Source organism: Rhinatrema bivittatum, chromosome 4, assembly GCF_901001135.1.
Source record: "Rhinatrema bivittatum chromosome 4, aRhiBiv1.1, whole genome shotgun sequence".
NCBI classification, from domain to species: Eukaryota; Metazoa; Chordata; class Amphibia; order Gymnophiona; family Rhinatrematidae; genus Rhinatrema; species Rhinatrema bivittatum.
In genome coordinates, this window is record NC_042618.1 from 131,837,053 (window position 1) to 131,851,358 (window position 14,306).

At 43.0% G+C, this 14,306-nt stretch overlaps 1 protein-coding gene across 6 annotated transcripts in view; it reads right to left on the reverse strand.

Moving 5' to 3' along the window:
* Positions 1-4,044: 4,044 nt before the first annotated feature.
* Positions 4,045-14,306, reverse strand: part of TMEM229B (transmembrane protein 229B) — a 166,088-nt gene continuing 155,826 nt past the window's right edge. For all 6 annotated transcript variants that reach the window (XM_029598846.1, XM_029598845.1, XM_029598841.1 and 3 more), the window contains one exon: positions 4,045-6,060. In XM_029598846.1, coding sequence (XP_029454706.1) covers positions 5,527-6,048 — 522 coding nt within the window. In that variant the 5' untranslated portion in view covers positions 6,049-6,060 and the 3' untranslated portion in view covers positions 4,045-5,526. The remainder of the gene's footprint in view (positions 6,061-14,306) is intronic.

Here is a 14,306-nt window from a genome sequence, read left to right on the forward strand (position 1 = left end):
AAAAGTACGCTGGATTTTAGTAGATACGCGCGGAGCCGCGCGTATCCACTAAAATCCTGGATCGGCGCGCGCAAGGCTATCGATTTTGTATAGCCTGCGCGCGCCGAGCCGCGCTGCCTCCCCCCGTACGCGAGTCCCGGGGTCTGCGCGCGCCGGTAGGCCTATGTAAAATAGGCTTACCGGCGCGCAGGGCCCTGCTCGCCTAAATCCGCCCGGTTTTGGGTGGATTTAGGCGAGCAGGGCTCTGAAAATCTACCCCTAAGTGTCCACGCATTAAGGGCGGATTTTCAGTGCCCTGCTCGCCTAAATCCGCCCAAAACCGGGCGGATTTAGGCGAGCAGGGCCCTGCGCGCCGGTAAGCCTATTTTACATAGGCCTACCGGCGCGCGCAGACCCCGGGACTCGCGTACGTCCCGGGGTTTTCGGAGGGGGGCGTGTCGGGGGCGTGTCGGGGGGCGGGCCCGGTCGACGCGGCGGTTCGGGGGCGTGTCGGCCGCGTTTTGGGGGCGGGTACGGGGCGTGGCTACGGCCCGGGGGCGTGGCCGCGCCCGCCGTACCCGCCCCCAGGTCGCGGCCCGGCGCGCAGCAGGCCCGCTGGCGCGCGGGGATTTACGTCTCCCTCCGGGAGGCGTAAATCCCCCGACAACGGTAAGGGGGGGGTGTAGACAGGGCCGGGTGGGTGGGTTAGGTAGGGGAAGGGAGGGTAAGGTGAGGGGAGGGCAAAGGAAAGTTCCCTCCGAGGCCGCTCCGATTTCGGAGCGGCCTTGGAGGGAACGGGGGGAGGCAGCGCGGCTCGGCGCGCGCAGGCTATACAAAATCGATAGCCTTGCGCGCGCCGATCCAGGATTTTAGTGGATACGCGCGGCTCCGCGCGTATCTACTAAAATCCAGCGTACTTTTGCTTGAGTCTGATGCGCAAGCAAAAGTAGGCTGTTCGCGCGCCTCTTAAAATCTACCCCTAAGCTTAGCCAGCTGTGGCTTCCCAAGAAACAAGGGAAAATGGCGCTTACCAATTTAAGGGTTTATTACTGTTGCGTCCGTCGGTCTCAGATGGCTTCTACTTCTGTGCCTCACCTTTCTTCCTTCTCTCTCCTCAAGCCTTGGGAAGATGGCTGTTGCCGCATCTTCATACCCGCTCTCTCCGGCGCCCCGGAATGGCAACGGCGACGGTGTTCGCCATGATTTTCCTGAAGGCCTCCTAAGGTGCGCATTCGCACGCCATCCACATCTTTATCCACGACATGGCAGGAACCTCGGGGGCGTCCCCTCCGAGTGATGTCATCACATCCTGGTATTTATCCTGCCCTTCGTTTGCTAACAAACTGAGTTAGCAAAGATTGGATTGGACTGGAATGCCTCCGGTCCAAGCTGCTCTGCTGCTTCCTTGCTGCTGCAGGAAGTCCTCTCTCTGCCCTTCAGGGTAATTCATCGCTAACCTGGGTACCCGCTCTTCGGGGGCCTTTACGCTCTCTTTCAGGTACCTATCTGGGATATCCGGTACTCGCTCCTCGAGGGCCTGCTCTCCCTACTCTGGTGTCTACTACTGAACTACTTCTGCCTGCCAGGATCTCCATCAACACAGCTATCTACTTCAGTGAGTACTAACCCTGTCAGTCTATCTCACCTTCAGCTTCAGCGCTGGGAGTCTTCATCCGGGACCTTCCTCGGCTACCTTGCGTTGCCTATCATCTACTCAAGTGTGGGACTGGTCTCCTCTGCTGAGGACCCCTGGACTACTTCTACTGGGTTACCTCATTGCTGTCCACTCCCCGGACAGTACCATCAAGCTGTATAATAAATACAAATTATCTCTATCTGCGTGTATAGAGTCTAGCCTAGTACTGCGGTTCCTCACGGGGCTCCTCCCCATGGGAGTGGCCATCACTGCAATACCCAAGAATCCACTCCAACACCTCAAAACCATAACAATTACTGGGCTGCCCCCTCACTGTCAATTAATGTATAGTTTAGACAAGCTGGTGCCATTTGGTGGTCCATAGAACAGTTCCAATCAGATGAAATGGACCTTGTTTTACTCTCTTTTGTGCTCCTGACTTCCTCGATTTGCAGAAGAGTAACTCAGAGTAGTCCTTTGTTAGCTCACATACTGCGGATCTGGAGTCAAATTGTGGGCTACTTAGGGCTCACCATGGAAGCAATTTCTTTGATGGGGGCCATTTACAGTAACACGACGATATTGGCCCTTACTTTTGCTCCTGGGTTGAATGCTTGGAGACAGTGTGGCTTAATTAGCCTAGCTCAGTTATGGGAAGATGGGAAATTTCTTAGCTTTGAAGACCTTAGCTCTGAATTTGATCTCCCTGTAAATACCCATGCTAATTACTTGCAACTGCAGGCTGCTGTCTCTCAGATGTTTGATTTAATGGTTCCCCTCCTGGAGTTAAATGATCTGCATCATTACTTTTCTGACCCTGATATTGTTGTAAAGGGCATAACATTAGTTTATTGGGGGGTGCTCCTTGGAAAATTTGATTCTACTACTTCTGGTAGTTTGATTCTTCAATAGAATGAAGATTTTGCCTGAATGGAAAACTATATGGTCCAACACTCATTGTAGTTCTCTCTGCCAGTGGCAAGTTGAACTAATGGTCCAACTGTTACACAGAACATATGTCTATTATTCTATCATATTTCCTGAGGACAGCCTCTACTGCTGAAGGACTTGTGGGGAACGAGGTACTTATTTACACATGTGGTGGCACTGTGTTGGAGTCCGAGACTTCTGGCGAGAAGTAGCTGCTATCATTGCTGATATCATTGGAGTTCCCATATATTTAGCTCCCCTTACGGGCTTGCTTGGGAGGTGGGACGGTTCTCTAGTCCCGAGGAAATTTCAAAGCTTGGTGAGCCAATTACTTTTAGCGGCACTATTCAACATTGCTTCTGTTAGGGAAAGGAACCCAAGCTTTGGACACTGGCAGCGCCAAATTCGCCACATTGCAGATATCGAAAATCTTCGATATGCGCTCCGGCATGAGCAGTTTAAATATTGAGCTATTTGGTGCCCTTACTACATTTATTTAGAGAATTCTGTTATTATCTAAATGTACTCATTATTTTCTTCCTCTGTATCTTGACTGTGCTAGGGCAACTACCTTTTACAGAGCCAGTCCTCTATGGTGATAGATATTTTTGTTCTACTACTGTTTTATGTACTGCTGTTGCATGTATTGTATTACATCCCTCCTGTGGATTTTTCTTGTATGTTAAAAATTTATAAATAAATAGTTAAAAAAAAAAAAAGCAGACAGAGACAGACCGGAAAACCCAGGATTGGAACTGTGTACTTCACAGAGTACACAAAATTTCCAAAGGTGTACTTTACCTCCAGCACTTACACACCAGGGATGCACTGCAATCACCTTGTACTCTATCTGTCTCTATCCCTACCCCCACCGAACAATTTGTTTTGACGGATAGCAACACAATGATAGCGCATGTCTTTCCTGGTAAGTGCACACTGGCTACCTCACCCCCATACCCCCATTCCATTACCCCCTACCCACCCTACCCTCACCCTCTCCTTACTCTTCCCCTTCCCCCATCCCCAAAAGGATGAAAATATATCTGGATTGTTTCAATGGAACTGGATTTGCTGAAACCAACAAAAATTAAATTTGCATGGGACTCAGAAGGAACTTTTTTCTATGATAACGCAGCCTTATTTTTCTTTACAGAAGGAATTATTTCAGGTGCAAATTATTTAAAAATACAATTGGTGACTTAAAAATCTAATTGTGCTTTTTAAAAGGGGGATATGTGCTTTCAGAAGCTCTTGAAGAAATAGCTTTTTTTTCCTGGCGTCCCACCAAATTACTAATGGGGTTTTAGGATTTGTGGCACTGTTGCTACAATGAACGTACCTATAGACATGTGTGTATACCTACCTGATTTGTCTTACCTTTCCTGCAAAAAAGATGCCATACTAGAAACTGCCAATGCCCTCGTCAATGTGTTTAGAGAAATCCATTCAATGGACATAATCAGCACTTGTTAAATGATTTTAATAATTTATTATTCCTTTGATTTCATGGTTTCAGTGGAGGGTCATGGATACACTTTATAACCTCTAGAGAGAACACTAGTATCTAACTACATGTTATGGATATTTCATGAGACGTTGCATGCTACAGGAGAATTCTAATTAACACTGTTTTGTCAATACTTGCTCATAAGGAAATTTGAGACCAAGAATTCCATTTATCATAATGGAGGTGTTTCCCACCCCTCCACCCCCATCAGAACAGTTGTATATGGAAACCGATACAAAAAATGAAAGTCACTGTGAGGCTCAGGTAAAATTGCAGAGTGTCACTAATTACAGTAGACCCTCCCTTAAGGCTCTGTCAGGTATAGGGCTATTATGCTCAAGCTGGCATTGTCTACTGAGGTGGTTTGATATATCATCAGACAAAATATAAAGTATCATCAGGTACATTCTTTGTCTCCTAAGAATAGCTTGATAAAGAGGGTATACTCTTCAGTTTTCAGTATAATTTGTCATGTAAAAATACACTTTTTATTAATGCTGTGAAATAAGAAGTACTGAATTAACTGGCAAGAGTAGGACAAGTGATGGTCTATCTACTAGATCCTCTGTTCTAGATATTCTAGTTCACATCCTGACACCCCCGGTCATTTAAAATCTTTGACCTCAAGGAATAACATCTGCTTCTTGGTCACATTGACAGCATTCAGCCTCCATGAAGACAGATAACTCTTTGGAAAGGGAGAGACCTTTGGACTTGTACTGTCACCACAATCTTTGTACTAAAGAAACACAGGCTGAAATCTGGAGCAGCTGATGGCATGGGTCCTGTCATTTGGAAGAAGACCTGAGATATTCAGCTATTTGGCCACTTTGCTAGGATTTAGAGTGTGGCTGGCAGAATTCAACCATCAGAAAAGGCCCAAACATCTCTAGCAAGTATCTGTATCCATATGTCAAAGCAGAGTATAAATCCAGCACCATGTTATATTGTGGTGCAGTTAGAACCTTGAGGCCATGCCATGGTATCACATTGGGCAGAAATCTAACTTCCTGGTAGCATTATGCTGTAGTAACCTATTTTTCATGATTGTACTTCCGTAGTCCTGAAGTGGTATGTTAGAAAAGTAGATACCATGGGAAGTATTGGTTGCAATAACCAGTATAATAGAATAAACCAGTCTCTAAAAGTTAAGCGTAACACAGGGCACTAAGCCCGTCCACTAGATTTATCAGGGTTTGTTTTTTTTCTGCATCTTAGATGATAATGTTTCTTTTGTTTTCTTCAAACAAATGCAAATAAATAAATTTTTTTGTGTTAGTTAAAAGTCACAGCTACAATATTATCAAGTAGCTAATGACGCTAATCCTTGCAGCCCAAAAAAAGATATTTTTTTAAAAAAAACTTTTTTCATGCGTGTCCATGTAGATTATATATCATACAAGAACTGGCAGTTCTTGAAGCCATCAGCGACAGTTTCTGGTGAGTACCTCGTCATGTACTCCCGGAAGCATCTTCAGTCAGTTTTAATATGCCCATTCACAAGGGACAGCGTGGTCATGATGGGAACACCTGGCTCTGCGTTTTCATCAAACCTCAAGCGCAACGTATTCCTGATGACTAGCTGCTCCATGATGAAGGCAGCGCAGAACCAAGGAATGGCATACTCCAGTGTTATCAAACCCATGAAATCAAAGTCAAACTGTGAATAATCCCAAGGGCAGGCATTGAACTGTCTCAGGACAAGTCCTGTTGTGAATTCCCATAAATATGTCCAGAGGGTATAAATCAAACAGCGAATTATAATGTTACATTTATCTTTCAAATACAGGTACATCTTCTCCACGATAAGAATGGAAGTGCCATATATAAACAGGGCCCAAACGCTGGTGACACCAGGAAACTTCCAGTTATAGTTCACAACAAATTCCCAGGCAGCTGTGAACATTACTTCACAGAAGTAGCCATGAATTGCATAGAGATACCAACGAGACAGTGCAGTGAGTGGCTCTACTGCGGCCATCCTTCCGCGAAGCATATAGCAAGAACCCTGGAAGAGAAAGAGACATCAGTTACAAACCAGTACGGTATGGGTATATGTACTAAAGGCCATTGCCTTAACAACTAAATTCAATGTGCAGTAACTCAGGCTTTAGCATGTACAGTGTTAAAGCGTGCAATTTCAATGTGCATTAGCACTATCATCAGGAGTTCTGGAGCTAATGCTAACGCACATGCAGCTTTAAAATATGAATATATTTATTTATTTTTAAGGGCCTCCTTAGGTATTAATGCATGATATAGTATGCAGTGTTAATACCTGTGAAGGTTAACACAGCACATCTCATGCTGGAAAATTACACCTCATGAGATGTAGTCAACTATTCACCATGAAGCATGCCTTTTCCATTTCTATGAATGTCTAGCCACCTTGTAACACTCATTTTATTTATGAATGTTTTACCTGTAAACCGTTATGAACTAGTGATTCCTACATGGAATGACGCATTTAAATAAATAAATAAATAAATAAATAAATAAATAAATAAATACATGCCTCTCTGTGCCGGAAATTCTCCACCATTACCTTCCTGATGAAGCTAAAGGACCTCCAGACTCAAACTGCCTTACCCCCTCCCTTGTAAAATCCTATCCCCTCCCAAAGCACATAAAAAAGCTCTTCTAGCAAAAATCCTCCATCCCCTCACCCATGAAAAAGAACGGGATCTCTGAGCTGTAAGGTCTTCCATCCCCATCTTCCACCAGGGCCGCTTTAACCACTTAAGGGGCCCCAGGCAAAGTTTTGCGAATGAGCCCCCTTTTATTTTTTTACTTATTGTTTATCATTCTCCCTCACCTCCCTGACCCTAACACTCTCTTCCTTCCTTTTGTCCTTGTTAACCTGATGCTGCTAACCCACTGCTGCAAGCTTTCCTCCTCTGTACCAGCTGATGAGAGGGCAGCTGTATGCTGCCTCCTCCCTCTGCCCTTTGTGGGCCAATGCAAGCACATCTCTACTGTCTTCTGGTCCACATAGACCCACGGAAGTGTGGCGTAAGGTGTCTTCCTCCTTCCAGTCTGTGCGGACTGGTGTTATGGGTTCAGACCGTGCACACTGGTATCCTGCCCAGGTGCTCTGACCTGGGTGGGGGGGGGGGGGCCTAATCTCATATAAGCACACAATTACTGGGATTATACCTGGGGGCTTGAACCCAGAGGCTTATCCCCTACACAAAGAGCCACACACAAACTTTGATTCAGTACGTCACGGTTCCAGGTAAAGTAAGTTTATTGGAGCAATAGGAGGATAGAACAAATAAAATCAGGTCAAATAGAAGTAATGGTAGATAATAACAATTGCTACAACTGGCACAAGCAGTGTTAAGGGTTTGTGCTATAGACAGGACTGGTAGAAGGATATTAGGCACCCTAGGTCAGTGGTTCCAAAACCTGTCCTGTGGAACTCATTGAACATGTAAATGATACATCTGCATGCTGTAATATCCTGGAAACCTGATTGGTTGAAGGTCTGGAGGTCCCCAAGACAGGTTTCGGAATCTCTGCCTTGGGTGATCCTTCAGCCTTGCTCCCTCCTCTCAATTAACTTTCAAGTCCACAGGACCCTACCCCCATAGAGATTTTGCTAATTAAACTCAATTATTCTGACTCCATCCTTCCAGAACAGTCCTGTAAAAACTCATAATTTGAAAAGAATATCAAATGCTTATAAATAAAATCATACTTTTAAACACTAAACCTTATTTAATTTATTTATATGTATTATATATATCTATATCTAAATCTAGCTATCTAGCTATCTAAATATTTGTTCTGATATTAAACAAATTTATATATATAATACAAATGTTTCAGAAATCATGTCATAGTGTCTGAATGCATCATCTGTGATTTTTGAAGGAAGATTGAAAAAAAATATCAAATACATACATTTATAAATTAAAATAAATCCATACTTCATCGGTTGAAGGTAATCACTGAAAAGGCTGGCAGTGCTTTCCTACTCATCACAGCAAAAAAAAAAAAAAAATTCAAATTGTGATGTCACCTCAGTAACAGTGACAAACTCCCTCCTTTACCAGACACTTCGTGAAGTTACACAAAATCTTGAAAAATGTCACTCAAAACCTATAAATCAATCCTGCCTTACCAAAACAGCACTAACTCCCGGACCACAAACAGCAACAACTTTTTATGTGTAAAGCTCCTAAAGTCACTAAGGAGAAGTTTCCAGAGTTGGAGCAGTTTTCTTTCTGCAAAGAAAATTCCTGAAGAGTTCAAAGAGCTGGGCTTGAGGGGAGGGGTTGTTCCCCATGGGAGGGGTTGGGTTGCTGAACATATAAATAGTGCTTCTGCACAAGACACAGGAGGGTGGTGAAGAGAAGTTGAGAAGAGTTAGAGAAGTGTTAAGGGGTTCTCAGTCAAAGATTCCCTGGGGAGAAGAAGTGAGAACTGAGCTGAAAGCTGTAAACTGAGAAGTTTTGGAGTACTGGAAGAGCCCAGGACGGTTTCTGGCCAGGATCACTGGAGAACCAACCAGAGGGATTAGAAGTCTGAAGACAGAGAGAATCTGTCTCCTCTGGGGAAGCCCACAGAGAAGAGAAATTGTAGAGAATTGTATTTGGGAGTTTTAAACTGATAATCTTGGATTAACTGAGAGAACATCTGAAGAAGAGTTTTGTGAGGCTATTCTGAGTAGAGTCAGTAAGTAACTGTTTTCCATGGTTTCTTCTTCTCCCCCTGTTTTCTTTTGATTTGGACTATCTTGAGATTTTGTTGGGTTTTTACGATTGTTTATTTTGGACTTTAGAATAAATTTTGATTGTTTTGGAACTACATAGCTGTGGTGTGCACCCTATTTTTGTATGAGTCTCCCCTTGGACCTCCCACATTTTTTGAGGTCCCTGACTGGCTGAAATCTGGTGGTATTTGTTTTTCCAGTTCTGGGACTGCAGAAGGATTACTCTACAGCTGCCAAAAGTGACCCCAATGAGAAGGGGGTTGTTACATATGAAAAGGCAACACTACAAATATTCCACCAAGCCCTAAAATACCAATATATCTCCTATTGGAAAAACAGAACAAATTGGACTGCTACAGAATCCTACACAGAACCTACAAAGTAGCAGAATACATACCCTCACCAAAAACAGAATAAATGGCCACAAATTAGAAATATGCAGACAAAAACTAATTTATTTTTTTTTACTCTGCTGTCCACTCCAGCTTCACCCCTACCTCCTGTTCTCTGCAAACAGGCGGAGAGAAGGAACAAGGAAAAAGAAGTGGCTGGATTACCTCCAGGCTCACCCTCTCCTTTTCCTGAATGGCAAGAAGGGAGGGACTGGATTAGGAAGCTGAGGGGCTCGTTTTTGTTTTGCAGTGCCTGCTCCAGGCTCACATTTCCGCTCCTGTTCTCTGTATGCTTTCTGTGAGGGGATGTGCTGAAGCAGGAAACAGACGGCTGTTCTCTGCTGCTTGAGATTAGGGGCATTGGCCAATAGAGTCATCTGGGCACAGCCTTGTGTGCTCATGCAGTGCACCCCCTGCTATGCATGGTCCAGGGCAGCTGCCCCTTTTGCCCACATTCAAAAGCAGCGGTCTTCAACGTGGTAGTTTTTACCAAGCATGATCCCTGCTAGTGCATCTTCCTGTGTTGCTTGACTACTTATTTCCCATAAAGAATGTGCAATATATATATATGGAGGGAGAAAAGAGAAGAAACCAGGTATTGGAAAGAGAGAAATGGAGAAATGACTGGGGGATAGGAAGAGAGATGGGGATTGGGAATAGGGGGAAATAGCTGGGGATGGGAGGGGGCAGGGAGAAGAAGAATGTGGGAAAACTGGGGATTTAGGGAGAGAGAGCACTGGATCGAGAAGACCCAGAATAGTGGGAGAGGGTAAGAGGACCAGGTATTGGGTAGACAGTGAGGGAGAAAGGACCTGTTACTGGTGGGAGGGGGAGGGAAGATAGAGGCCCTAAATTTAAGGGAGAGGGGAATCCTGGAAGATATACCCAATCTATCCCTGCAAACTGATATTTTCCTATATTATTCATAATATAGTGAAATGCTTAATTAGCTGACCTGCCTAACTGTGAGCTTACTAGTGGACATGTTTAACTGTTAATTAACGGACATATTAGAACAGTCATGATACTCAATGATTAAAGTTGCCTTGTCTATTTACCTAGCTATTTATAATTGTTTCTGTACTCAGTTAATATACCCATTTCCGTTGCTATAGTTGCTACAATATCCATTATTATATTTAACCTCTCTTGCATATTAACGAGTTATTATGAAAATCTTCGTTATTTCTTTATTATTCTAACTTGTATTTCTTTGTAATAAGTTGTTATATCTGTAAACCGGAATAAAGGAATGTTTCAAACCTCGGTATATAAAAACATTTAAATAAAATAAATAAATAAATAAATAAATAAATGGAGGAAAGAACTTAAGAGAAAAAGGAGGAAAGGGGGAAGGAGAGAATCAAGGGAAGAGAGCAGAAGGAGTGAAGAAAGAGAAAGTATTAAAATGTCCACTCTAAAGGAAAGAGACAAAGTTGCAGGAAGGAGTACACCAGAGTAAGAGAAAAAAAATGAAACAGAGAGAAGACTGAAAAATATGAAAAAAAGAGACATGCCAAGCCAGAAAACAAAGCCAGGCATATCAAAATTTGGAAACTCGTTACTTCATGGAGAATGTTAATAACTATTCACTATAAAATATCCTGGGACCCATTTCAAAGTCTCTGACCTGGACATGTCTCCCATATAGAATTTACATTTTGGGAATAGTTGGGTGTTGTTGCCTAATTTGACTTTTTCTGGTATATGAAAGACATATTCATCATCACTGGGGTTTTGTATTGGGCTCTAGAATATCTTGTGGCAACAAAACATAAGGATGTGCTTTTCGGTATATTTTGAGAGTAGATTATGACAGTTTTCCATGGGGACAATCCACCAGACCTCTTCCCTCCTATCGAAATGAACTGCTCATTCACTACTAGCACTACAGCCAGTTGCTAATGAGCAGGTTGCTAACAGGTATAAACAGCGTACGTTTAGGCGTCTATCCATATGCAAATGACAAAAGTCTGAAAAACAGGTTCAGAAAGTTAAGAGTACGTGGGATTAAATGAAGATATCGGCAGGGAGGGGAAATGGGGGAAACATGTGGCCATGGGATCTTTGAAAATTGTCTGCCCTATCTGTGCGTAAAGTTATGCACAAGAACTATGTTTAGATCCCAAGGAATAGTTGGATCTTTTATTGGGGGAGTATAGCAGGAAGTGGCTTGTCTGCTCAAAAATGTATGTTGGATTGGTTTGATTTGAAGACATCTCCCCTGAATCAAACCACTGCTACTATAATTGATAAAGTATTATTTTTAGATGAAATGGGGCTTGGACTTCTTGCTACAGTTTACATAAGCATTGTTCAGAGACGAAGCTCAATTGGTTTTGAAGATTTAAGTGATGGACATGTTTTTTTAAATAATTATTTTGCGTACTAAAAACATTTTTAGCAAGACTGAGAAATTCTAAAAACTGAGTGATTAATCTTTTTAGGTTATTTTCATTATTTCAGGTATTGATCTCACCTTGCTTTTTTATGAGGATAATTGTACCATAAATAATTGATTTTTTAAAAAAATGTTAAATTGAAGGTTCTGTTGTTTTCATACAGCCTCAAACTCTGGAACACCCTCCCAATGGAACTAAGAACTCAACCAAACCCAAAAACCTTCAAAAAGGTTTTTGGGTTTGGTTGAGTTCTTAGTTCAAAAAGGAACTTAAAACCTGGATGTTCACCAAAGCCTACCAAAACACCCAATGACACATACACATCCTCCCCAAAATATAACACAAATCTGGACTGAAACCTCCTAGCCCCTGCCTTGTTAACTTTCATACAGAACCCCACCATGTACCCTTTGCTACGTTAAGAATATCACTCTCAATCTTAATAATGCTATAAGAGATTGCTGTATGTCAATGCATCTACTAACCTGCTAACACTTTATCGTTCGAAAACTTAACCGTTATGAAAACGATGTAAATGCCTCTCCTAACCTCTTAACATTTTATCCGTTGAAACTTGTAAACCGTTATGATGGTGAAACCGAATGACGGTATATAAAACTCGATAAATAAATAAATAGATAAAATAAGTGTACTTGAATTATCAAAGCAGAATGTCAGCAAGAGCAGAGTCAGCTTCAGGCTGAAATCCACAACTAGAAGAGCAATCCAGGGGGCAGCCAGCAGGGAAACCAGATCACACACAGGAATCAGGCTGGAGTTCAAGAAGGCACGGAGCCAGATATGGGTTTAGGTAGGCAGCGAAGCAGGAATAAAGCAAGGATCCAAGCAAGGACATAAGAACAATTCAGAGCAGAGCTTCAGTTGGATGATTTTATCAGGATCATCAGATCCTTGATCAGTTTCAATTTGGTTTCAGAAAATCCATGAATACTGAAGCCCTACTACTCTCAAGCCTTAATGTGTTTAGGCGAGGGTTCAACAGCAGGCATGGTTTTGTATTAGTGTTACTCAATATTTCTGCCAAATTTGATATTCTTAACCACCAAATTATTTTGTATCATTTGAAGGAATGTGGCATATTACGAAAGTCAATGAGTGGATTACAACTTATTTATCTGAGAGAACCAACAGGGTTAGTATGAACGCAGGGCAGACACTAGCAATAGGTGTCCCTCAGGTATTGGCCTTGTCTGCTGCCTTGTTTAATATTTACATGGCTCTAATATGTAGGCTTTTGCCTGGGCTCTCTACTGGATACAGACTGTACATGGACAATATACAATTCATTTTATGTCGTGGTCTGCCACTTTTCAAATGCTTTCCGTCTGCATTTCTGCTATAAAATGTTGGATGGCTTATAATATGTTAGCTCTAAATCTGAAAAAAACAGAGGTGGTTGTCTTGCAGAAACTAAATAATGTTAGCATTCTGTCTTCTTTCTTTTCGAGAATCTGGAGATTCTCATGGCAACGTCAAAACGTGTAGGGGTTGTCTTTGGTAAGAACCTATAGATGTGGGATAAATTATGGCCGTTGTTAAATCTGGCTGTTATAAATTGTGATTACTGTGACCTTTAAAATCTTTGGTAACTCTGAATTTCGATCTGTGGTTGAGGCATTAATTTTGCCAAGCCTAGGCTATTGCAATTCATTATTTATTGGGTTGCCAACATCTGCCCTGTAGACCTCCATATTCTTCAGAATTTGGCTGCTCTTGACAGTTGAGCCCATATCACCCCTGTTTTAAAGGATTTGCACTGATTACCCAATGAGTGGTGGGTATGATTTAAAATTGTATTATTTGTCCATATAATGCTGAGTATTAACTCATTTTCATAGAAGAACTCGATGTTACATATCTATAATCCTACTCATGCCTTGAGATCATCTCAAAGAGGGCTCTTAATGTTCCCTTGGTTCACTCTGCACTCTTGGCCGAGACTCGTGAGAGGGCTTTCTTGGTTGCCAGACCAATTCTCTGGAACTCTTTGCTGGAAGCTTTGGGTCACACTACCTGTATGTAACCCAGGCATCTTTTCGGGTTACCAGTAACCCTGGGACATGTCATGGTAGTGCAGTTAGTGAGAGAAATAATTAGGGGAGGATCCATTAGTATGCAGTCCCTCCCATTGAGAGTGCTGTAATGGATATCCCACTCAGATGCTTTATAGAAGAGCTCTGCCAAGGGCTCTGGGAGCAAACTAAGGGGGTTATTTTTCAAAGCGTTATCGCGTGTGAAAAGGGCCTTTTTGCATGCAATATAATACAAATTTGCTGGAGGGGAGGAGTCGGGGCGGGGAGGGGGAGGAGTCGGCCGCGGCACCGCTGCCGACAATAATGTGAAGAACATTATCGCCGGCAGTAGCACAGCGAATAGCACCACCTTTTACAGTGGTGCTATTTGTGTGAAAGGTTGCAGCCGGCCGCACTGCGGCTGACAAAATCACATCATCATGGTGTGAACGGCTGCGTCCTTTTGCAGGCCTGCCACCCCCTTCGCCACCCCGTCCCCTTTTCCACGGGATTCATTATTCTGCAAAGAATGATGAAACCAGTCCTAAGTTGGCAGTTTAAGAGGAAGGTTGGAGATTTTTGCTTTACTTATATTTTGGCCTGCCTGGGACCTAGGCTCCATCCTACTTGGGTATCTTTTGTAATCAGGGCTCCACTGCTGTACTCTTCTCACAAGGTGCAGCATGGTTGTCCTGGGAATATTTTGTCTT